General features: G+C 35.3%; 1 protein-coding gene across 1 annotated transcript in view; it reads right to left on the bottom strand.

The window, feature by feature from the left end:
• ttll5 (tubulin tyrosine ligase-like family, member 5) overlaps positions 1-24,454 on the bottom strand; it is a 112,296-nt gene that overhangs the window by 3,241 nt on the left and 84,601 nt on the right. Inside the window, 3 exon segments of the mRNA XM_042742859.1 lie at positions 3,968-4,050; positions 14,448-14,632; positions 19,327-19,507. Coding sequence (XP_042598793.1) covers positions 3,968-4,050; positions 14,448-14,632; positions 19,327-19,507 — 449 coding nt within the window.

The raw sequence follows: 24,454 nt of genomic DNA, 5'->3' as shown, positions 1-24,454 counted from the left end.
GGAGGTGGCTGTCCTGAACCCTAATCCCTAAATTTCAATTTATGAAAATTATATTGAATTTTTATTTATTTTTTCATTCTTTTTTTTTTTAAGTAAAGTATATTTTCTATGTAAATCATGAAACTTTATGTAAAAAAAAGTGTCCCACATTTTCATGTCACACTACCGAAACAGTGTATGTTTTAGTCTATTGTCTGCGACCCGATTTTAGCTAAACCATTAAATTTTATGATCAGGAGAATATTCCTGTCCCCTGTCATCATAACTACAAAGTGTGCGTAGATAGATCTCTCATTTTGAGGTAAATGCTTTCAAAAGTTGTAACTTTACGGAACATCACTACCGAACACCTTTTTCTGCAATTAAGCACGCTTTTTTTGAGAGTTATTCCTAACAGGTTTTCATATGTGTACAAACGTTTGTGCTAGCTTACCATGTTGATTAGCATCTTTGAGCTAGGTTCCAAAAGTTTCTAAAATTGTCAATACCGAAACATTTGGTGCCGTTTCGGTAGTGACATCTTTGTTTTTTTTTTGGTGTTATTCTATAGAATTGACCTATCGGTAAGCCCCTCCCCTCGAATGCAGATGAGCCAATGGCAGTCGAGTATCAGTTGCACGGGGAGCAGAACTCGGACATCTTTAGGTTTCAGTGCCATAGAGAAACACTGGAAGATCTGAACATTTTCATCAGTTTGATGGTGTTTATGCTATGAAAATGGAAAACCGATGTGCTTGGGGTCCTTGTAACTCTGATTCCAGGTATCCTGAATTATAGACAATAGAATTTATTTTATTACATTTCCTAAACCCAAATAAAACAGCAAAATGTCCTTAAGCATTCAACTCTAATCCCAATGAAGATGAAAACTTTCATTTTCTGGTTGTCATACAGTTTTCACGTTAATGAACGTTAATGTCATCTTGTGCTTCAGCAAGGTATCTCTGGCTAAACTAGCTAATGTTGAAGTTAGTGAGTCAATGCTAACATATAAACCTAAAGAGCGAACTGTTCTCACGTCATGTATATCGTAGGTCAAATACACATAAACGAAGCTCTACATTTCAGTGCCTCTCCATATTAAAATGGTTAAATGTAAATTAACTTTGTTGTATTGTGCGATAGATGTACATTGATGGTGATGATTTTTTTTTTTTTTTTGTGTTTTTTATGTTTTAATAGTGTTTTAGTATGTGAGTTATGTAATGTGATGTGGTTTGCTACCAAAGGATTGCTGTCACTACCGAAACATGGGATGTTTTGTCAAAAATAAAGTATACTGAATGGTTCAATGTATACTCAAACTAATGAATCCTTAACTTTGAAATATGTATGATCAACTTTTTGCCTTTTACAGAGAAAAACTGGATTAAAAATACAACAAATCTCATAAATTACACTTGAAATAGTGTTGTTAATTTTATTTTTTTTTATTTTTTAATTTAATAAATAAATTCTATATGTATGTAGGAATATTATTAGTTGGTTATTATAATTATTATTATTTTATTATTATTGTTTTTTTTTGGTGGTATATTTGGGGAGAGGACAAATATTCCAAAATTTTCTGAAAATGCAATATGAGAATTAACTGCACAATTACTAGAAATATGTACCTTGGATATTATACAATTTGCATAACATAAAACACAATTTTTTGTGGAAAAAGACTAAATTTTTCAAGGCGTTTTCAACTCTAGATTTTAGACCAAATTCTGTAGAATGGCTCATATATACAGTATATATATATATTTGTGTGTGTGTGTGACTGTGTATAAATGTATGTATGTATGTATATTGATCAAATGTTTTAAGATTTTTAAAGTTTTTTTTTTTTGTGTGTGTGTCTTACACTTACAGAGGCTCCATTGAAAAATACAGCAAAAGCAGTAATATTGTGAAATCTTATTACAATCTAAAACAGCTGTTTTCTATGTGATTATATCATAAACTGTAATTTATTTCTGTATTTTCAGCATCATTACTCCAGTCTTCAGTGTCACATGATCTTCAGAAATCATTCTGATATGATGATTTGCTGCTCAAGAAACATTTCTGATTATTATCAATGTTGAAATTTTTTATCAATTTTTATTGATTAACAAAAAGTTAAAAAGAAAGGCATATATACAAATTAGAAATCTTTCGTAACAACATCGTTCAAAAGTTTGGGGTCAGTATGTTGTTTTTTTTTTTTTGTTTGAATTTATTAATTTTTTTATTCAGAGAATGTTGTTTTGATAAAAAATGATAGTAAAGACTTATATTGTCACATTATTGTCATTATTGTTTTACATTTTTGTTTTTTTTGTTGTTGTTGTTGTTTAGTATTATGTTTATGCACGTCATGTCAGCAGCACACATCAGACTGATCTCTTCAGATGTCTGAGCGAGTATTGAGCCGAAGGTTGAAAATGAAGAGTGAATATCCAGCCAAAGCGCTTGGCAGGAATCTGTGTGAAAAACATGACAACAATAGAGGGCTGTTTACGGCTAATGTGCGAGCGGCTGAGCGAGATGAGAGGAGGTGAGGCTGATGCGTATCGACGGCTGATCTCAGAGAATGCAGCCGTATGGATCAGCGCTTAACTCCCTGTCAGAGTCCATCAGAGCCCAGCGCTCTCATCCAGCTAAAACAACAGCGGCTTCAGTCCACTGCTCTTCACACGCGCTTCCCTGCAGTTACTGATGGACAGAGGACGTCTGTTTAACAGCGCTTTGAATAGTATCATCTGATAAAAGACTCCTACTCTGTATCTGTTTCAAGTTACTTCACGCTTCTTTGCTGCTCTCAGGTTCAATTCATTTAAAGTAGCCCAATAAAATAATACTTGTATTCAACAGGACACATTAAATTGATCAAAAGTGAAATTTATAATGATTTTTATTTCAAATAAATGCTGTTCTTTTTAACTTTCAATTCATCTGTGAATCCTGAAAAATAAAATGTATCACAAAAATATTGTGCAACACAAATGTTTTCAACACTGATAATAATCAGAAATGTTTCCTGAGCAGCAAATCATCATATTAGAATGATTTCTGAAGATCATGTGACACTGAAGACTGGAGTAATGATGCTGAAAATACAGCTGCACATCACAGAAATACATTACATTTTTCAATATATTAAAATAGAAAACTATAGAACCTGTTTCCACCACTAAATAAAAAAAAAAGGCAACTGACTTTTTATCTCACAATTCTAACTTTTTTTTTAAATCAGAATTGCGAGTTATAAAGTCAGAACTGTGACATACAAACTCACAATCATAAAAAAATAGTCTTTCTCCCTCAGAATTAGACTTTATAATTCGCAATTCCGGGCTTATATCTCACAATTCTGAGAAAAGGAGTCAGAATTGCAAGATATAAACTCATAATTGAAAAAAAAGTCACATTTGCAAGTTTATATCTTGAAATGTTTATTCAGTGGCAGAAACACTTGCAAAATTATTTCACAATACCACTGTTTTTACTGTATTTCTGCTGAAATAAATGCAGCCGTGGTGAGCAGAAGCTCTTCAGAATGATACTACAGTACAACTCAAGAATGTGTGTTTAAGCTTTAATAATTCACACCCAGCCAATCAAATCCCTGAAATCAGCATAATGAAGCAAAAAGCTTCTATGCACCAAATCTCACCTGTGCATGAATAATGTATGGTGTATGACGGAGCTTCATATGACAGTCATGGCGCTGTGCGGGTCAGCATTTACAGTAGTCACAGCAGCTGTGAGTGGCTCATGTTCACACAGGTCTACTCACCAACACCAGACAGAAAAAGCAGCTCACGCATCAAACCAAACGCTGGAATGGTCACTATGTCCCGCTGCCAAGGTTCCTCATTAAAATACCAGCATTCAACCTACACGAGTCTGAAGATCAACCTGACCCACAATACTGACCTTGCCAGTCAGTACACACACGGTCAATCACAGGAAGTGTGTGTGTGTGTTTCCTCACCTGTCTTTGCGCACACAGTCTCATACACCACATGCTGTCCACTGCTGCTGCTCTGACCGGCCGGAGGCTCAGATAATGCTTTCCTGTGGACAGACACATTCATTAGCATCACATCACACCTCACTCCTCCTGACTACAGTGATAGTTCATTTCCTCATCATCTCAGTCTCTCTCTACAAAGTCTACGGTCACCAAAATGGCTTGGTTACCAACATTCTTCAAAACATTTGTTTTGCGCAGAAGAAAGAAAGTCCTTCAAGTTTGAACTGATGGTCAGTCAAGATTTGACAGGAGAAAGACACGAGAAGCAGCAGCTGAAGCTGGACGGTTCTACAATTACACTAAAAGAGCTTTTACTGGATTAAAAAAACAGTTAAAATAGCATTTAAAGTAGCGTAAAAGTGAAAAATAAAAACATGTTTGAGAGCCTTGTGCTGTTTCGAACACATCCTTTGTAAACGACCCATAAAAACAACCCCCTGCAGAGTATCTACTACACCAATACAGCAGATTAAATGACCTAGACAGTGATTTAAGCATAGTGCATGACATCAGACGGTGATTATATCAGATGTGCTGCACAGAATGCCATCATCCTGCTGCTTCTTTAGCTTTTGAGTCCTAAGCCATGAGTTCAATAGCCCTAATGACCTCCATCATCACGCCGCTCCCTGACAATTAACAAGCAGAATAATGTGACCTCTCTCACAGAAGGCTTGGCCACTGAGAGCCAGTGCAATTATCTGCGGCAGAAACAGGGCCCGACATGCCTGTAACTTTGCACGTTAAATCCGCTAAGCATTTTTTGGGAACAATAAATAAAGCTCAGCTGGTATTAAGCTCCAGAAGCAGGACGGGAGCTCGCCAGAGCCGCATTAGCGCACTAATGAGGGTGCACAGTGCTGCCTTGTAGGGTCCACAAAGTTGTCCTTTCATTTGGTGGCTGGAGCCCAGGCCAGCAGCACAGATAGAAATGCTCTAAAGGACACGTCAGACCTCTCTGCACAGGAAAGGACACTTCAGTGCTTTATTGGCGACTGGAGTTTAGGAGCATTAGTGTTGGTGGCAGGTGTGTAAATCTAGATTCTGCCAAATCCATATACACCTTATAGAAAGCCTTCTTCTTCTTGTGAAACACAAAAGAAGATCTTAAGCAGCATGTCTGTGCTCTTGGAAGTGGAGATAAAAAGCACCATAAGAGGATCATAATAGCCCATATGACTCATGCACTACACACTGAACTTGCCGTTTCTTTTTAATTATTTGTAAAATTTACTAGTGAGTGAAGTAGATCGATTCTACATCCAGACTTTTCACTGAAGTCATACTGTATGAGAAGTTTGTGTGGGGAATAGACTGACATTTAAGATGCTAATCACTAATAATATTCAGAAGACTTTAATAACACATATATCATATGGGCCTCTGCTGTAAAATGTTGATAACATTATTATTATGTTATGGTTCTGTGAAAAATAGTAGATCAGACTTTTTTCTTAAAAAGAGTGAAAAAAAGCAGGATCTAAACTTAATCAATATATATATATATATATATATATATATATATATATATATATATATAGTTTGGGTTTTTTATTTTTTTTTTTAATTTTACATTTCTAAAAGAAGAAAGAAAATTATACATGGGTTGACCGAGATTAACAATATTCCTAAGTCTTGGACTTTTTATCATTTTGTAATAGCAAAAAAAAAAAAAAAATGTACAATTGTTAAATGGCTATAATAAGCCAATAAAAAAATAAAAAAATAAATCTGGAAAAGAAATTAGACAGTCTAGTAACATGTTGAATTAAATTCAAAATTCTGAAGTAGACTGAAATATTATTTTCTTGTAAAATGTACTTTAAGAATTTTTGTTGCATTATAATCCTCAAAAAATCTATATTTTTTTTACAGTGCAATTACAACTCATATTTATAGTCTTTCCAGTTCTATAAGCTCATGACATGGTTTAAATTATGACTGGTTTTATGATAACTATAGTTTTGTTACTGATTGCTAATAAAGAGCATGTGACTCATCTACAGCATCAGACAGTAGCTCATTCACATCTATTAGCCGTTTCAGACCTCACATCTGCAGTTTAGCTACGATGTGGGAAAGTGGAGTAGATGGTTTATTTTGACATTTCAAAACGATTATTATTTGTTATAATTTATTCAAAACAGAAGCCCTGGAGCATGACATCATACTCATAAGTCAGTTGTCAAAAACCAGAACACGAGATATTCACCTCATGAACAGAGTTCAACAGTCTTTTTGCCTTCAAAACACGAGGGATATTAACAGCACGAGTTACAAAAGATTATTTTATGAGATGTTTACATTCTTTCTTAAAGCTCGATGAATTAACTGCCATTATATGAATGATTTTTTTAAATTTTTGTTTTACTTTTGTGTTTCCAAAAAAAAAAAAGAAAATCATATGGCTTTAGAAAAACAAATAATGAGTAGATTCCTTTAAGTCTAGTGTGAAACACACACACACACACACACCTCCTGAAGTGTGCTGGGTAATCAAACAGTGCAGTCCTGTGAAAACCAAAGCATACGGCCCTAATTCTGTTAACAATCATCTCCGGTCTTTCCCTCTCTGTTCAGCATTCGCCTGTTTTATCTTTTTCTTTCATCTGCAGGCTTCAGAACTTTTTTCAGTCTACATCATATTCCTTTAACTCTTGCTTCAATTAAATACTCGAGAGTAATAGCATTTTAAATACAGATGTTTTTACTCGATGAAATAAAACTGATACATTTTGAAGATGTTGTGCGTAGGGAAAAGGCATGTCATATTCCTTTAGGCTAAACAGCAGAAACATTTTTATGAATTAGTTTATTCCATTTTTATGCATCACAAATTCAAGACTTCACATTGGCTAGTTTAGCAACAAGAAGTGCAAAACAGGGAATAAGTTTTTTTATGAATCTTTAATTATAGATTTAGCATCCAATGAGTTCTCACTCTCAAAAACTCCTGTTATAATTAGAGAAGCTGTACACACTGCATCTGAACTTTGTTGTTTATGATAAATGGTTTTCTTCTCCGGTGACTAATCTAAAAACCTCTGGCCATTGCATTCATGTGGTCCTGGTTATAATGATCAACGCTGCAAAAAACAATGCATAAAAAGAAATCTGATGCAACCTGAGCTGATCTAAATGAAATGCCACAATCAATGCTTTTCATTCATTTTCACTGAAATAAAATGTATATATACAAAAACTAAACTTATAATATTTTAGACTTTAGATTTTAGACTATTCTGACTTTTTTCTCACAATTGTGAGTTTATATCTCACAATTCTGACTTTTTTCTCGTAATTCTGACTTTTTTCTCGCAATTGTGAGTTTATATCTCACAATTCTGACTTTTCTCACAATTCTGACTTTTTTCTTGCAATTGTGAGTTTATATCTCAATTCTGACTTTTCTCACAATTCTGACTTTTTTCTTGCAATTGTGAGTTTATATCTCACAGTTCTGACTTTTCTCGCAATTCTGACTTTTTTCTCTCAATTGTGAGTTTATATCTCACAATTCTGACTTTTTTCTCATAATTCTGACTTTTTTCTCGCAATTGTGTTTATCTCACAATTCTGACTTTTCTTGCAATGCTGACTTTTTTCTCGCAATTGTGAGTTTATATCTCGCAATTGTGACTTTTTTTGTAGTGATTGTTTCTTTTTTCTCGCAATTGTGGTTTTTATCTCACAATTCTGACTTTTTTCTCGTAATTCTGACTATTTTTTCTCACAATTGTGAGTTTATATCTCTCACAGTTCTGACTTTTTTTTCGCAATTCTGACTTTTTTCTCGTAATTGTGAGTTTATATCTCACAATTCTGACTTTTTTCTCGTAATTCTGACTTTTTTTTTTTTCGCAATGAGTTTTTTCTCTCACAATTCTGACTTTTTTCTCATATTCTGACTTTTTTTTCTCGCAATTGTGAGTTTTTCCTATCTCACAATTCTGACTTTTTTCTCGCAATTGTGAGTTTATATCGCACAATTCTGACTTTTTTCTCGCAATTGTGAGTTTATATCGCACAATTCTGACTTTTTTCTCGTAATTCTGACTTTTTTCTCGAATTTTTGATTTTTTATCTCACAGTTCTGACTTTTCTTGCAATTCTGACTTTTTTCTCATAATTCTGACTTTTTTCTCGTAATTCTGACTTTTTTCTCGCAATTGTGAGTTTATATCTCACAGTTCTGACTTTTCTCGCAATTCTGACTTTTTTCTCGCAATTGTGAGTTTATATCTCAATTCTGACTTTTCTCGCAATTCTGACTTTTTTCTCGCAATTGTGAGCTTTTCTCTCAATTCTGACTTTTTTCTCGCAATTGTGAGTTTATATCTCACAATTCAGATTTTTCTCTCAATTCTGACTTTTTTCTCGCAATTGTGAGTTTATATCTCACAATTCTGACTTTTTTCTCGTAATTCTGACTTTTTTCTCTCAATTGTGACTTTTCTTGCAATGCTGACTTTTTTCTCGCAATTGTGAGTTTTTATCTCACAATTCTGACTTTTTTCTCATAATTCTGACTTTTTTCTCACAATTGTGAGTTTATATCTCACAATTCTGACTTTTTCTTGCTATTCTGACTTTTTTCTTGCAATTGTGAATTTATATCTCACAACTGTGACTTTTTTCTCATAATTCTGACTTTTTTCTCGCAATTGTGAGTTTTTCTGTGACTTTTATGAGTTTTTTAATTCTGACTTGTGAGTTTATATCTCACAATTCTGATTTTTTTTCTCGTAATTCTGACTTTTTTCTCGCAATTGTGAGTTTACATCTCACTTCTGACTTTTTTTGTAGTTATTATGTTTTTTTTCTCTATTTTGTGTTTATATCTCAATTCTGACTTTTCTCGCAATTTTGACTTTTTTCTCTCAATTGTGAGTTTTATATCTCACAATTCTGACTTTTTTTTCTCTCAATTGTGAGTTTATATCTCAATTCTGACTTTTCTCGCAATTCTGACTTTTTTCTCTCAATTGTGAGTTTATATCTCACAATTCTGACTTTTTTCTCGCAATTGTGAGTTTATATCTCACAATTCTGACTTTTTTCTCATAATTCTGACTTTTTTCTCGCAATTGTGTTTATCTCACAATTCTGACTTTTTTCTCATAATTCTGACTTTTTTCTCGCAATTGTGAGTTTATATCTCACAATTCTGACTTTTTTCTCGTAATTCTGACTTTTTTCTCACAATTGTGAGTTTATCACAGTTCACAATTTTCTGCAATTCTGACTTTTTTCTCGCAATTCTGGGTTTTTTTCTCTCAATTGTGAGTTTATAGCTCACAATTCTGACTTTTTTCTCGTAATTCTGACTTTTATCTCATAATTGTGAGTTTTTCTCTCACAATTCTGACTTTTATCTCATAATTGTGAGTTTATATCTCACAATTCTGACTTTTTTCTCGTAACTCTGACTTTTTTCTCGCAATTGTGAGTTTATATCTCACAATTCTGACTTTTTTCTTGACTTTTTCTCGCAATTGTGAGTTTATATCTCAATTCTGACTTTTTTCTATTGTTTGTTTTTTTCTCATTTTTTTTAATAATTCTTTTTCTCGCAATTGTGAGTTTATATCTCACAGCTCTGACTTTATTTCTCGTAATTCTGACTTTTTTCTCGCAATTGTGAGTTTATATCTCACAGTTCTGACTTTATTCTCGTAATTCTGACTTTTTTTCTCGCAATTGTGAGTTTTTATCTCATAATTCTGACTTTTTCTCGCAATTGTGAGTTTATATCTCACAGTTCTGACTTTATTCTCGTAATTCTGACTTTTTTCTCGCAATTGTGATTTTTTTATCTCATAATTCTGACTTTTTCTCGCAATTGTGAGTTTATATCTCAATTCTGACTTTTTTCTCGCAATTGTGAGTTTTTATCTCATAATTCTGACTTTTTCTCGCAATTGTGAGTTTATATCTCACAGCTCTGACTTTTCTCGCAATTCTGACTTTTTGTCTCGCAATTGTGAGTTTATATCTCACAGTTCTGACTTTTTTCTCGTAATTCTGACTTTTTTCTCGCAATTGTGAGTTTATATCTCACAATTCTGACTTTTTTCTCGTAATTCTGACTTTTTTCTGGCAATTGTGTTTATATCTCACAATTCTGACTTTTTTCTCGTAATTCTGACTTTTTTCTCGCAATTGTGAGTTTACATCTCAAAATTCTGATTTTTCTCTCAATTCTGACTTTTTTCTCGCAATTGTGAGTTTATATCTCACAATTCAGATTTTTCTCGCAATTCTGACTTTTTTTCTTTTTTCTATTGTTTGTTTGTTTCTCAATTCTGACTTTTTTCTCGCAATTGTGAGTTTCTCTTACAATTCTGACTTTTTTCTCGCAATTGTGAGTTTATATCTCACAATTCAGATTTTTCTGGCAATTCCTAGTATTTGTGTGTTAATTTTGACTTTTTTCTGGCAATTGTGACTTTTTTCTCGCAATTGTGAATTTATATCTCACAATTCTGACTTTATCACAATTACGAGTTTATATCTAACAATTCTGACTTTTTTCTCGCAATTCTGACTTTTTTTTCTCATAACTGTGAGTATATATCTCACAATTCTGAAAAGTCGCAATTACTTTTTTTATGTCTTATTCAGTGGCAGAAACGGGCTTCCATAACTAATCTACTGTATATATACAAAAAGCAAACAAACAAACAAACAACTTTAAAATGAAACCACAAAATTCAAAATAAAAATTTAACTTAAACTATTAATACAAACATTATAGTATATCAGTCATACTAAAATACACTGGTAACTACAGAGAGCTTTCGCCCTTCCAGTCAAACTCCTCCTGGATTTGCTCTGCTTCTTCACCTGTCTCTTATCCTCTGCTTCTCTTCCACTCTTTTGTCGGATCAGTGTTTACATTTACATTTAATCATTTAGCAGACGCTTTTATCCAAAGCGACTTACAAATGAGAACAGTAGAAACAATCAGATCAACGAGAAAACAACAACGGTATACAAGTGCTATGACAAGTCTCAGTTAGTCTAGTACAGAACACGTAGCCAGGTTTTTTTTTTTTTTTTTTTTTTTGGAATATGATAGAAAAGAAAAAGAAAAAAGGTAAGTACTAGTATTAGTTGGTCAAGTGCTGGTGAAAAAGATGAGTCTTTAGATGTTTTTTGAAAATGAGTAAAGACTCAGCTGTTCGAATTGAGATCGGGAGGTCATTCCACCAGCTGGGAGCAGTCCAGGAAAAAGTCCGTGAGAGTGATTTTGAACCTCTTTGGGATGGCAACACAAGGCGTTGTTCACTTGCAGAGCGCAAACTTCTGGAGGGCGAATAAGATTGAACTAGTGAGTTTAGGTATGTTGGCGCCGTGCCAGTGGTTCGTCTTGTAGGCAAGCATCAGTACCTTGAATTTGATGCGAGCGGCTACTGGTAGCCAGTGTAACCTGATGAGGAGAGGAGTAACATGGGCTGTTTTCGGCTCATTGAAGACAACCCTCGCTGCTGCATTCTGGATCAGTTGTAGAGGCTTGATAGTACATGCAGGAAGGCCCGCCAGGAGAGCATTGCAATAGTCCAGTCTGGAGAGAACAAGAGCTTGGACAGGAAGTTGGGGTGGCTTGCTCTGACAGGAAGGGTCTAATTTTCCTAATGTTGTATAAGGCAAATATACAGGACCGGGTCATTGTAGCAATATGGTCTGTGAAGCTTAGATGATGATCCATCACAATTCCTAGGTTTCTGGCTGTCCTGGAAGGAGTTATTGTTTCCATCCCTTGAATTTTTGCTTTTCGGCTTCCGTTTTTCCCACACTTTCCCATGTCACACAGGCCAACCACAAGAATGCAGCGCAGCGGAGAGAGTGAGGGGCTCAGGAATTCCACACGGAGAGAGTAAACACGGCACGGGCCGCGAGCAAACACTGCTTTAACTCTGCATAACCCTCCTCTGTCTCCAGCCGTCTCTGATAGCTCTCTAATGGCTCTCTCTTAATTCTGTGGTTCAGGAATTACCTCCATTTCCTGCCTCTCCCTCATCTGCCAAGCGGTGTCATTTACTCAGGGCGCTCTCTCTCTGTATATCCTGAGAAGAGTGATAAAATCTTCCTGATCCTCACACAGTCCCTGCTCAGCTGTATCTCACAACCATCCTCTCTGGACACAGAGCACTCTTTCCATAGCAAAGACCTTTAATATAAGTTACAAAGATGAAGAAGTTGTCCTCACCGTTAGTGTCCGAGTTCTCTTTTCCATACGACAAAAGTAAAAGGGAAAGTTTGTGTCATTTTTTGAGTCACCATTCACTTAAGTTGCAGTGTTTCTCATTTTTTGATTGTTCATGCTTTTATATCCTATATATTATCATGTTTGTGTTGACCTAGTCACTCGATACGCTACACTGAATCAAACTTTGTTTATTTGATTTGAAATGTGTGTTTAAAATGATTAAGTTCCCTGAAAATCATGTATTTTAATGATATTTTCATGTCTCATGACTCATGAGCATGAAAGAGTTTCAACTGAGATGTGTTAAAGTTTTGCTAAGTTGGATTAATTTCTGTCAATCGGATTCATTTAAAATGAAAGATTCAAAACTCTGACTTATGAGTCATTACTCATAAATGATTACACAGCACAAGATTAAAAGATTAAACATTCGTCTTTGTATTCATTTAATAAAAACTCAATTCTATTCAATATTTTTCTTCCCTTATATGTATTTACAGTGGCCCCAAAACACTTAAAAAAGTCTGAATTGCTTTAGATATAAAATATCAACCAAGTGGCATCTGCAAATAAATAATGCTGGAGCTTTTTTAGAAACTTCACTCTTCAATCATTTTAACAATCTGGTCTGGTTGTGGTTTTGAGTGGATGTATGACGTCCAACAGAACATAACCGCTGGTGTGGATCATCACATTAACAACATAATGTTTAACAACCACAAAGCTTGCCTTCATTCTGAACAACACATACTTAACTTTACAATTTAAAACCTAACAAACTTAATTTCTGTCTTTCAGCTACGGAGCAGCAGGCTGTGACTAAAACACTCTCATTTGCGACCAAAAATATTAATTTACAAGTGAAGTTTTTGCTGTGGCGACTATATAAATGTACAGTTTAAGATTTAAAAATTTGCATGTAATGCCTTTCTTCCTGAATGTTTTTGCGGAAAAGACGTTTAGTTCCCACTTTAAGTGAACCTTGGTTCTCAGGACATCTACAAGATGGATTTAAAAAACTGATAAATTCAAGAAAAGATGAGACATAAACACGATAGTGGTGTTGATGGTATTTTATTGTGTTTTAATGTGTTAATATAATTATGAAAGTTTGTTTTGTGTTTTATAGTGTTATTATTTGTAAATAAATAAAACACGTTTATTCTGTGAGTTACTCCTTAATTTATTTATTTATTTATTTTTTTTCTGTCTGAAGCCCTGAGCTATATTGCCCAGTCCTAGAGCAATCTGAGTCATTTTCTGTGGTTTATCTGCATTTGCTCCATCAAGCTATATTTTAAACCTAATCACTTTTACTAATGCAGTGTAATTGGGTCAAATGTGCAGTGCAGCGTGGGAAACATAAGAGCGGTCTGTGGTCCGAGCCGCAGCTCACCTCCCACCATTCTGTCTGCAAATCTCAAAACAAAATCAGGTTTCACAGCATGCATAAACACGGCCCAGCCGCCCCGTCACGCTGTTTACTTAATAGACAGAGGCCTGTGGCGTGCGTATGCGTATGCATGTGTTTGTGTGTGTGTGGATGCCTACAATTAATGCAAATGGAATGAACATTCATAATGTGTTCTTCTACACAACCAACACTAATGCAAACCTCAGCTGAGGACTGAACACATCAATAGCGTCACTCTGGAAACATACTACATTTTTGCTTTTGTTAATTTCTGAACACTAAACATTCCTGAATAGTTTTTATTGTGTCTTGAAATTCAAAACAGCAGTGGACGAGCAGCACACTAACTAGATACTACAAACTAACTAATACTAATATCGGCATATAATGGCATTAATGGTATCATTTATTGTAGTTAATGATATTTTTTGTTTTTTTTTTATATTTTAAATGAAGATTTGTAAGTTTTTTTTTTTTTTTTTTAATTTTTAAAAATTGATAAATGTTAAACCTTATTCCAATTTAACCCATCAAAACCTAAAATAATAAATTTGCCTTTATTAGAAATAACTACAAAACCATATCCCTGTCATAACTTGTTTTTGAGTAAGATGTCTGCTTATTTTTATGCATACATTTTCATAATAAAATTACTAATTGACATTGATATTTTTATGTGAGGATGGATCCTCTCTATATAAAACCAGTATTGAAGATATCAGAACTTCAGTCCACACTTACACCTGCTAATAATGCACACCCAGCTTCAGAAAGTCAAACAGACTGCAGTATGCAAACACACTGAATCTTACTTGTGGAGAGTGTGTGCGGTGGTCTTGCGCACGCGTCCGTCTCTCGGCGCGCTGCTGGGAGGTTTGGGTGCGAGCGTGAGGCCCGTCTGGTTGAAGGTGCGTCCGAACGGCTGGGTCAGAGGGCTGCTGGGAGCGTGAGGTCGTGCTGAAGCAGCAGCTGTGAGGCTGTGTGCCGACAGAATGGCCTGAGACACAAATAAATAGAGGGGATGGGTGTGAGTGTTAGTTCATTCAGTGAGTTAGTTAATTCTACTGAAAATTAAATGCTTGTGCGTTACAATTGAAAGATGGTGTGCGGAATTATTTTAAGGTTGAAATACATTCTTGTAATAGTTCATCCAAGAATGAAAATTTGCTAAAATTATTATTTGTAGAAATGTAGCATTGCATCAGTGTCTCAGCAATGGATGCTCTGCAGTGAATGGGTGCCGTCAGAATGAGAGTCCAAACAGCTGATAAAAACATCACAATAATCCACAAGTAATCCACAGCACTCCAGTCCATCAGTTAACATCTGGAGAAGACAGAAGCTGTGTGTTTGTAAAAAATGAATCAAATGCTAAGATGCTTTAACCTTAAACCACTGTTTCTGGCTATAATATCCATAATAATGTATAATAACACTTCTGTTCCAGTTCCAATCTATAATAACACTTCACATCCAGTGAAAAGTGCATCTCCTGTTGTCTCTCACATCAAAATACAGCCACATATTTGTTCAGAGCTGTTTTGTCTTGTAAACGGTGCTTGATCTGTGCAGATTTCTCTCCTGATTCAGACCAGAACACTTTTTCACTGGAGGAAGCATTATAATAGATTATGTCATCCAGAAACAACAGTTATTTGTCTTAATGATGGATTTGTGTTTACGTTAATTGATTTGTGAGACATTAGAATTGATGGACTGGAGTGCTGTGGATTACTTGTGGATTATTGTGATGTTTTTATCAGCTGTTTGGACTCTTATTCTGACGGCACCCATTCACTGCAGAGCATCCATTGATGAGACACTGATGCAATGCTACATTTCTACAAACCTGATGAAGAGACACACTCATCCTTATCCTTACCTGAACACATTTTCAGCATTTTTTTTGGTGAACTGTTCCTTTAATATGCAATATTGATATATTAGTGTACATCTAAATAGTCTCACACATATATATATATATCAGTTTTTCTTTTTGTTTACTATTGTAACGTTTGTTTAAATCTGAAGTGCTAAAACTGTTTGTCTATTTCAGGATTCAGTGAGATCTTCCAGCAGAAGAAAACGATTGTGTTGAATGGTCCTGTGAAGGAACGACCTTATCTCAGACTTTATTAAAAACAGCGTTTTTCCTTCGAGTCAATCGAGGTCAAGCACAACAGCCTCCAAAAGCCAGTTCATTCACTCACACGGAAGAAAGAAACGACACGGTTCATCATAACAGCCACTAAATACTTTATAATTGGACATACCAAAACACAGGAATTCTTCACATTTCATTCTTGTTTAGACAAGTTTCCATCTGAGCGAGAGCTTGGACTCGGTAAACATATTTTCCACACTGACATGCGATTTAATGGCTACCGTTCATTGATTCGAATGGGGACGAGAAAGCATTCTTTCCGTCTCGCTGGCGTGAGGGAGTTGTGAGGCCTCTGGCGTCTGATGAATGAGTGGACGGGACTCACCGGCTGCTGGTTCTGAGTTGTGGGCCAGTAAAGGGCACCTTTCTAATACTGCCAGGTGGCCACGGGCCAAAACAGCAGAGGAGCCGCGGAGTCTGTACCAGCACCGCAATCACAACGCTTTCCATCTCTGCTCTCACCCATTTAATGTCTATGAACACATTACCTCAGCAAAGCAACTCAGCAAACAGAGGCAACCGGGAGTGTGTGTTAAAACGCTCTTCCAGACAGATATGATTTGAGGGTGTAAACAAGAGATCAAAACAGATCTAAATACATGATGACCCACACCAACGCTGGCAAAAAGGAGACGTCATCAAAACTAGAGCTTTGTTCTGTCATTAAATTCATTAGCTTTTCTGTGTATTAAATTTACCTACAGGCAATTAGAATCATGCTTAATATAAATACATTTAAAAAAAATACACTAGTGAACTTAAATTAAGTCTCTTCTGCTCAAGGTTGCATTTATCTGATCAAAATACAGTAAAAAAAAAGGTGACATTTTATTGCAGTTTAAAACAGATGATTTCTATGTGAATCTCTATTAAAGTGTAATTTATTTCTGTGATGCACAGCTGTATTTTCAGCATCATTACTCCAGTCTTCAGTGTCACATGATCTTCAGAAATCATTCTAATATGATGATTTGGTGCTCAAGAAACATTTCTGATTATTATCAATGTTGAACACAGTTGAGCTGCACAATATTTTTGAGGAAACTGATACATTTTATATTTCAGGAATGAATAGAAAGTTCAAAAGAACAGCATTTATTACAAATAGAAATCTACTGCAACGTTATAAACGTCTTTACGGTCACTTTTGACATCCTTGCTGCATAAAAGCATTGACTTCTTTCAAACATCTGAACGGTAATCATGGAGACTGCGACCTGTCATTTATTTGTGTTGTGAGATCAGTGTTAATGGATGAACTGTACCCTCTAGATGAAAACATGTTTGTATGTGTCTGTAGTAATGAATGTGTGCTTGGTCGAGTCTCAGAAGAAGAGCAGTGCTTCATCGGGAGGTTTAGGGAGGATCCACTGATACAGCGCTGACTCACACACAGAGCAAACATACACACAGATGACCCCCCGACTTGTCTCCAATTGCATTAATTAGCGACGAGCGTCAGCGTGGAACAGTGACATCAGTATAGCTGAATTGCGACACTAATATAAACGTGCATGCAGTCATGTTAGCGGGCGGCGCTCAAGACGCGATGTTTACAGGATCTGATGTGAGACATGCACAGCTGAGAGCAAACACACAAGAAGATCACGTTTCATACACACTACACTCCACTGGAGGAACTGGAACATTATAATGAGATTCATAAGAGTCATCCAATATTCTGGCTTCTTTAACCTTCAAATGAAAGTCAATTTTAGGTGTACACTAGCATGTCGCACAGATAGGTTCAACATGAAGGTCAGCGGTCTCATGTTTATTAATGCATGTGAGTTTTGATGCTTTGCAAACACACACATTTGGTTTTCTGTGATGTTTTGAACATTGCTTTTGCAAGTTCTGCTCACTTGTATTATTCGCATTAAGTCACTTTTTATCATATGAAACATGCTTTGCTCATATTCCAAAGCAACTTTTACATTGCAAATGACATTAAACACCCAAAACACACACAAGCGCTAGGGGTGTTTAAATTAATCATTGCATTGCGATGCGGACACTAGCTTAAAATGGGATAGGGAGGCAAAACACCAAAGTGAGTGTTAAAAAATGCATGTACTATATATATATATATACAGTGTTTAGTTTAGACAGTGTTTACTGTTGCATATTAAATAGGAAAATGCATTTTTTTAATTCCTGTAGGGGGAAAATCTATATTTTTGTAATAATTAAAGTAAAAACAGTAATATTGTGAAATATTTTTACAACTTAAAATAATAGTTTTCTATTTGAATATACTTTAAAAAAAATAATTTATTCCTGTGATGCAAAGCTGAATTTTCAGCATCATTACTCCAGCCTTCAGTGTCACATGTAACATCCAGTCTATCACATGATCATTTAGAAATCATTCTAATATTCTGATTTATTATGAGTGTTGGAAACAGTTCTGCTGTCTAATATATTTGATGAATAAAAGGTTAAAAAGAACTGCATTTATTCAAAAAAAAAAAAAAATGTCTAATAATATATATTCTAATAATATATTTTCTTTACTATCACTTTTTTATTCATCAATTTAACACATCCTTGCTGAATAAAAGTATTGATTTTATTTAAAAAAAGAAAGAAAAAAAAATTACTGACCCCAAATTACTGACCAGTAGTGTATATTGTTATTACAAAATATCTTTTTTTTTCTTTTTTTTTTTCTTTTTATTCATCAAAGTATCCTAAAAAAGTATCACATGTTCTGAAAAATATTAAGCAGCAGAACTGTTTCTGACTTTGATAATGAATCATCATATTAGAATGATTTCTAAAGGATCATGTGATAATGATCCTAAAAATTCAGCTTTGCATCACAGAAATAAATGATAATTTAAAGTATAATACATTTAAAAACAATTATTTTTAAATTGTAATAATATATCACAATATTACATTTTTTTTCTGTATTTTTGATCAAATAATGCAGGCTTGATGAGCAGAAGAAACTTCTTTCAAAAACATTAAAAATAGTAATGTTTCCCAACTTTTGACCTGTACTGTGTGTGTGTAATGTATATATATATATATATAAAAACACATTTATTTTGGATGCGATTAATCGTTTGACAGCACTATTTTATACTTATTTTTTCCCTTCCTATTCCATTCTGAATGCTTTCAAATATAAAGGATTTGTTGTAGAATGATGGGAACTAAAATACACGTTTATTATGTTTATAACACTTTCACTATAATGTTTGGAAAGTTTCATTTCATTGTTTTACATTATTTCAGACTGTAATAATAAAATGTGACGAACACCGATGCAGCTTGTCTGTGTTTTTTCTCTCAGTACTCCAAACTTTAACCCAGCGTAACGTATGGTCATGTGGAACTTATTTTCCAGAAAATACAGTGTACACATGTGGTATCTGTCAGTGAAAACATGAAAACATGCACAAGTCAAACAAACATCTACTAGCCTGTGCGGTTATTACTGAGGCCTGTGTGGTCTTAAAAATACAGAAGTCCTCAGTGTGTTGAGGTGTAATGAAGCGTGGTGACTGCGGTGTTACCTGGTGACGTGTGCGGCTCTGGTCGAGCAGCTGTCTGGATCGCAGCTTCTGCTGCTGCAGCTGCTGGATGGCGAACTGAAGCTGGTAGTTCACCGCAGGGACGCCCGCAGCCGACGGCGGCTTCTGATCAACGTCACACACCGACTCAGCTTCACAGTCCACGCAGCAAAAACCCCTGATACTCATCATTTGAAGACAAGGAACACATCTCAACATCAAGACACTAGTCGAGAACCATTTAATCTATCTATCTATTGCACATAATATAGATATAGATAATAGATATAATAATCAACACACACACAAAAAACATCTATCTAGATAGAGTCACTTCTAAATCTAATTATAAAATTATGTGTCTGCTTCATGTCATTGTTGAAATATAATTATTTACACAGTGGCTGACATAACTTGTTTTCATGACAGATTTATTTAAACATACATTAAATAATCAAGACATCATTAGCTAATGTGCTGTGGACACTAAAGACTTGCCTGATGTAAATGTAATGCTATGTGACATTGTTCACAAGCTTTGCATCAAACACCATATAAACTACCATTTTCTTCTTTAAAAAAATGTTCTAAAGAAAATAGTTAAGAAATTTCTTAACTTGTTGTCTAAGAATATTTTCATGAATCTGGCCCTTGTAAATAATATGCTACTAAACAAAACCAGTTCTCATCCAATGTGTTTATTATGTAAAGAACACAAACAAATGTCTTAAAAAAAAAAAAAAAAAAAACCTGATTTAGTGAGCAAAAATTATAATCTGTTATGTTTAGACATCTGTAGTTACATTTTTGGCTTGACCCACAAGCACCAAAGAGTTTTTCAGTTTGCATTAGAAAAACATCATCAGACTCAAATACTTTTGTACGTTTCTAATCAATTTTCAAATAGTTTGAATTATCTATGTGGCTGTATTCCTTATTCATAATCACCTTGAATGAAAGCATCTGCTAAAGGAATCAACGGGAATGTAAATACAGAAGTGAATTATTCTGGAAAAACTGCGTAAACCCAGTAAAAGCAGTTCTTGTGCAAGAGGCTACATGAGAACAGCAAAGCCGAAGACACTTGGGATCACAGAGTCATGTGAAAAGAAACCATCCACCCATGCAATTCTCATTTCTCGTAACGGTTTGTGCGTTGGAAAAACAATTGGTGACCCATGACACAAGCTCAAAGACCGCCACCTCACCACATCTAGAGCACAAACCTCCACGTGAACCCGAACATCAGAGCAGCTGCTCGAGACAGACCTCTGACTCTTCAAGAACAGCCTCACAGCCTCAGTTTAATCACAGAACCGCAGGTACTGAAGATGTTTACCAGTAGAGCAAACACGCTTTCCACAAACAATGAGAGAGAACTGCCAGATTAACGGTGCTGGGGAAGCGGAGGACGTGGGGTCTGCACTGTTCCCTGCATGCACAAGCCGTTCAGATCTATTGAGAACATCTACTACTACTAATAATACATGCTAGCAGTGAAATGTTGTTGCATTTCAGCATTAAAACATGAGGTCACACATAAATGAGCCTCGTAAGCAAGAAAGGACAGCCACAAAATGTGATTCCCACCATAACGCGGCATTCCAGGGAACAGCGCAATAAGTGCATTGAGCTATATGTTGTTTTGATGATGCATGACTGCAGTTGAGCTCGGCTCCAGTGTGCCGTGCCCTCGGTGTCCTCGCTGACTCATTAACACAACACTGTTATCCCAGGGTGGAATTTCTCACTCGCCAACCAGAGGAAAGTCCTGTGAACCCCAAGCCATCTGGGTCCAATTAAGGTGAATGAACAGCTTTTATTGAAATGAGCGCATCAATGTATCCCTTACAACTATTTTTAGTCCGGGGACCTCTTAAATTAGGCATGTGTGAGAAACCTTTGCTTCAGCAGTACATGTGACTCCTTGAAGGTAACAAGTTCAGTTTATTCACATTCCTCGAAATTACGATGTACGGCTGAATCCTGCTGAATCCATTATGATGCACAGCTTTAACGGATATGAAAGAATAACAATATAAAATATGAGCTGGTCGGGGTAATCGTTACAGAGGTGCTAGTCAGTTTAGATGCAAGCTCTCTGAATGATGATTGGCCCCTGGTTCCTGTTTTCTATGTATTCTAACTCAACTCTATACACACTACAGTACTACTCCAAGAACTCCTGCATGTGGCATAAAAGCCTGCTGTTATCCCTGCTGAAAGACCAGTTTACATCTTCATGCACTTCCAAGCTGGTCCGGACTGGTTTACTCTGGTTAGTGCTGGTTTGGTGCTGGTCTGGCTGGCGCTCACAAGAGCTGACAACTTTGCCATTTTTAATAACAATCATAAGCAATCCAAACTTCTTCAGATAATATCTTTGGTAACAACACGAACATAATCAGAGCGACTCAGGTTCACAACTCCATCTCTGCATGCACGGCTGAGTTTTAGTCACATAAAATACACTTTTTGGAATGAATGCGACGAGCACCAGGTTCACTTTATTTTCACATTTGCATAATGAAGCTTGTATAAAACAGGTAAAGAAAAACTTCAAGCTTCCTGCAATTGCAATACGTGACAAAAACAATACCGTAAAGCTGCTTAGTAAACACAATCTGCAGTGTAAAAAGTGCTATAAACATAATGGTGACTTGACTTGATATGATTTCAAACTATTTTGGCTTCAGAGAGCATCTGACTGTAAACAAGTCCTTGCTAAAACTATCACTGATTACAGATTAGACATTAGGATAGAACATCTTGCCTGGAATTTATTATTATTATTAGTTTGTACCTTTTTAAGGGCAATTTTATAATGCCTATTTTATAAATAGTAATAAATGTGAGTTAATGTACTTATGTAAAAACTCTTTTATATCACTAAAGCTGTCAACTTTGCAAAATCAATCTCTTACATCGCACTGAATGACTCCAGATATTCTCCGTGGTTATGAATTGGTCACTGCAAATAAGTAGTGATGAACCGATCATGATATTTCATTGCCGATTCCAATTTTTTACAAGCAAAATGGCCAATTCCAATACCATTTTTTTATTATTATTACAGCAACAAACAAGAAAGAATGAAAGTATACATAAACAAAACATTTATTAGGTATCTATCAGGCCAAAGTGGCTATTGAAACCAATAACTGTAACCATATGAAATTAACGGCAGTATCTGTACAGTAAAGTGCACTCAATACAAAAACATACTTGTAGCTGGTACTGACATCAGCATTTAGCTTTTGTTTTTAAATTGGGTTAAACTACATAAAACTGACTTTAAATGAAAACATTAACTGTAGCCATGTGAAATTAAAGGCAACAGCTGCATAGTTCTTCAATCCAAACAACACAATCCACACACATTCCACAGTTCAAACAAAGATGTTACTTAATCAGCATTCAGCATTTGTTTTCATTTTTAAAAAAAGGTCTTTACCAGTGAAACTAAATAAAATCAAAGTAGGCTTTATAAATAAATTATTCCAAAATGTTAAATCAAATAATGTTTAGTTGCAATGAGTAAAACAAAGATGCTACAGCAGGTGCTTTCAAATTAAGTCGATGTCATTTTAAGGTCAAATAAAAATAATCATCCAATTCAAAACTGATGTTTACTTCTGGCTTTTCCAAAGTGCATGCAAGTTCTTCTTTACAAAAAGAAGCAATTCAGCTTTTGTTTTTTTTTGTTTTTTCACACTCGTACAACTTATTTGTGTGCCAGTACACCGACAGCTGTTCGCTCCTCTGTTTGTTGTGCCAAATGTCTTCGCTGTTGTTCCTCTGGATTAACTTGTCCTTTGTAGACATTGCAAGTTGCAACCTTCACGGCCTCTGCACAGATTTCGAAATACCTCCACACAAATGACATGTTACAAATGATTACAATGTAGTCTGCGTATGCAGGCGCAACTTCCGGAAACATTTGCCAAAAACCCTATCACATGATCGCTGATTGCGCATTTTAAGAAAAAACTGGCCAGTACCGAATTATGGCGGGTCAACTGGTGCATCCCTACTAATAAGGCACAAGTGGGCGGAGCTAAAGAGCCTTATGCTGATGTATTCATCTCTATAATGCATAAAGATCAGGAAGTGAAATCTGCTTTCAAAAAAAGGCTGTTTTTCGGACTAACATGGAAGTTTTTAGGTCTAAATGATACAGTGTGTTTTTATAGCACAATGACCACTTATATGTCAAAATTCAAGTCTAAATTGAACAGTGTCTCTATGTTTTGACTAGTGTAAGGGAGGAGAGTGAGGCTGAGAGATGCTGAGTCAGTGGACAGAATCCCTCAGGAGTGTCTGAGGAGGACACATCTCTGGCTCCAGATGTGAGGAGGGGAGCTGGACACAGGATCCCTTAAATCATTATTTCCCAGATCCAGGCTCACGCTAGTCTCTGGCTCCGCAGGAGGAGGACAACAGAACACTAATGGTAGCATGTGATGAACTGCACAGGAGATAACAGCACTGAATTGAGCACTTCAGTGATGATGTGTTTTTGTAAGCCAACCCCCGCAAGTTTGCATCTCCCTGCTTTCCTCGACAAAATTTTTCCATTGGCAGAAAGTAAGCTTTGTGAGCAACAAAAGTTCATGATTCTTACATAAATTGTTCATCATGATAATAACAAATAAAGACAACCTTTATAAATTTGAAGCCTAAATAAAATTAAGTTAAACGAAGATACAAATTAACTACAATATGCTCACGTGACTTCAACATCATAACCATTAAACTTCAACAACTATGTCAATCTTTATTTTAAAACAAATATTTCCTGAAAGTTTGATTTGAATAGTTTGCAGGAGTATGATTATAAACACAACAATGCTGTGAAAGCGACTAGTGAGTATGAAGAAAATTTGGGGAATGGGGGTATTACTGATGTATTTTATGTTTTAGAATAAATCTTGAAAATATCTTGATTTTGTGTTCACCACAGACCTTATTTCAGAAATTTAACTTAAAACTCAATGACAAAATGCGAACTTTTTTCCAGGTTTTGGCCTACAAGAACACACCATCCCTTCAGCACTCTATTATTGCCATCATAAAGCATTAATTTTAAAAAAGCATCTTTGCAAAACCACTGTATCATCACTAAAGTCAG

The sequence above is a fragment of the Cyprinus carpio genome, chromosome B17, assembly GCF_018340385.1.
Source record: "Cyprinus carpio isolate SPL01 chromosome B17, ASM1834038v1, whole genome shotgun sequence".
NCBI classification, from domain to species: Eukaryota; Metazoa; Chordata; class Actinopteri; order Cypriniformes; family Cyprinidae; genus Cyprinus; species Cyprinus carpio.
This window is presented reverse-complemented; position numbering and strand designations above follow the sequence as displayed.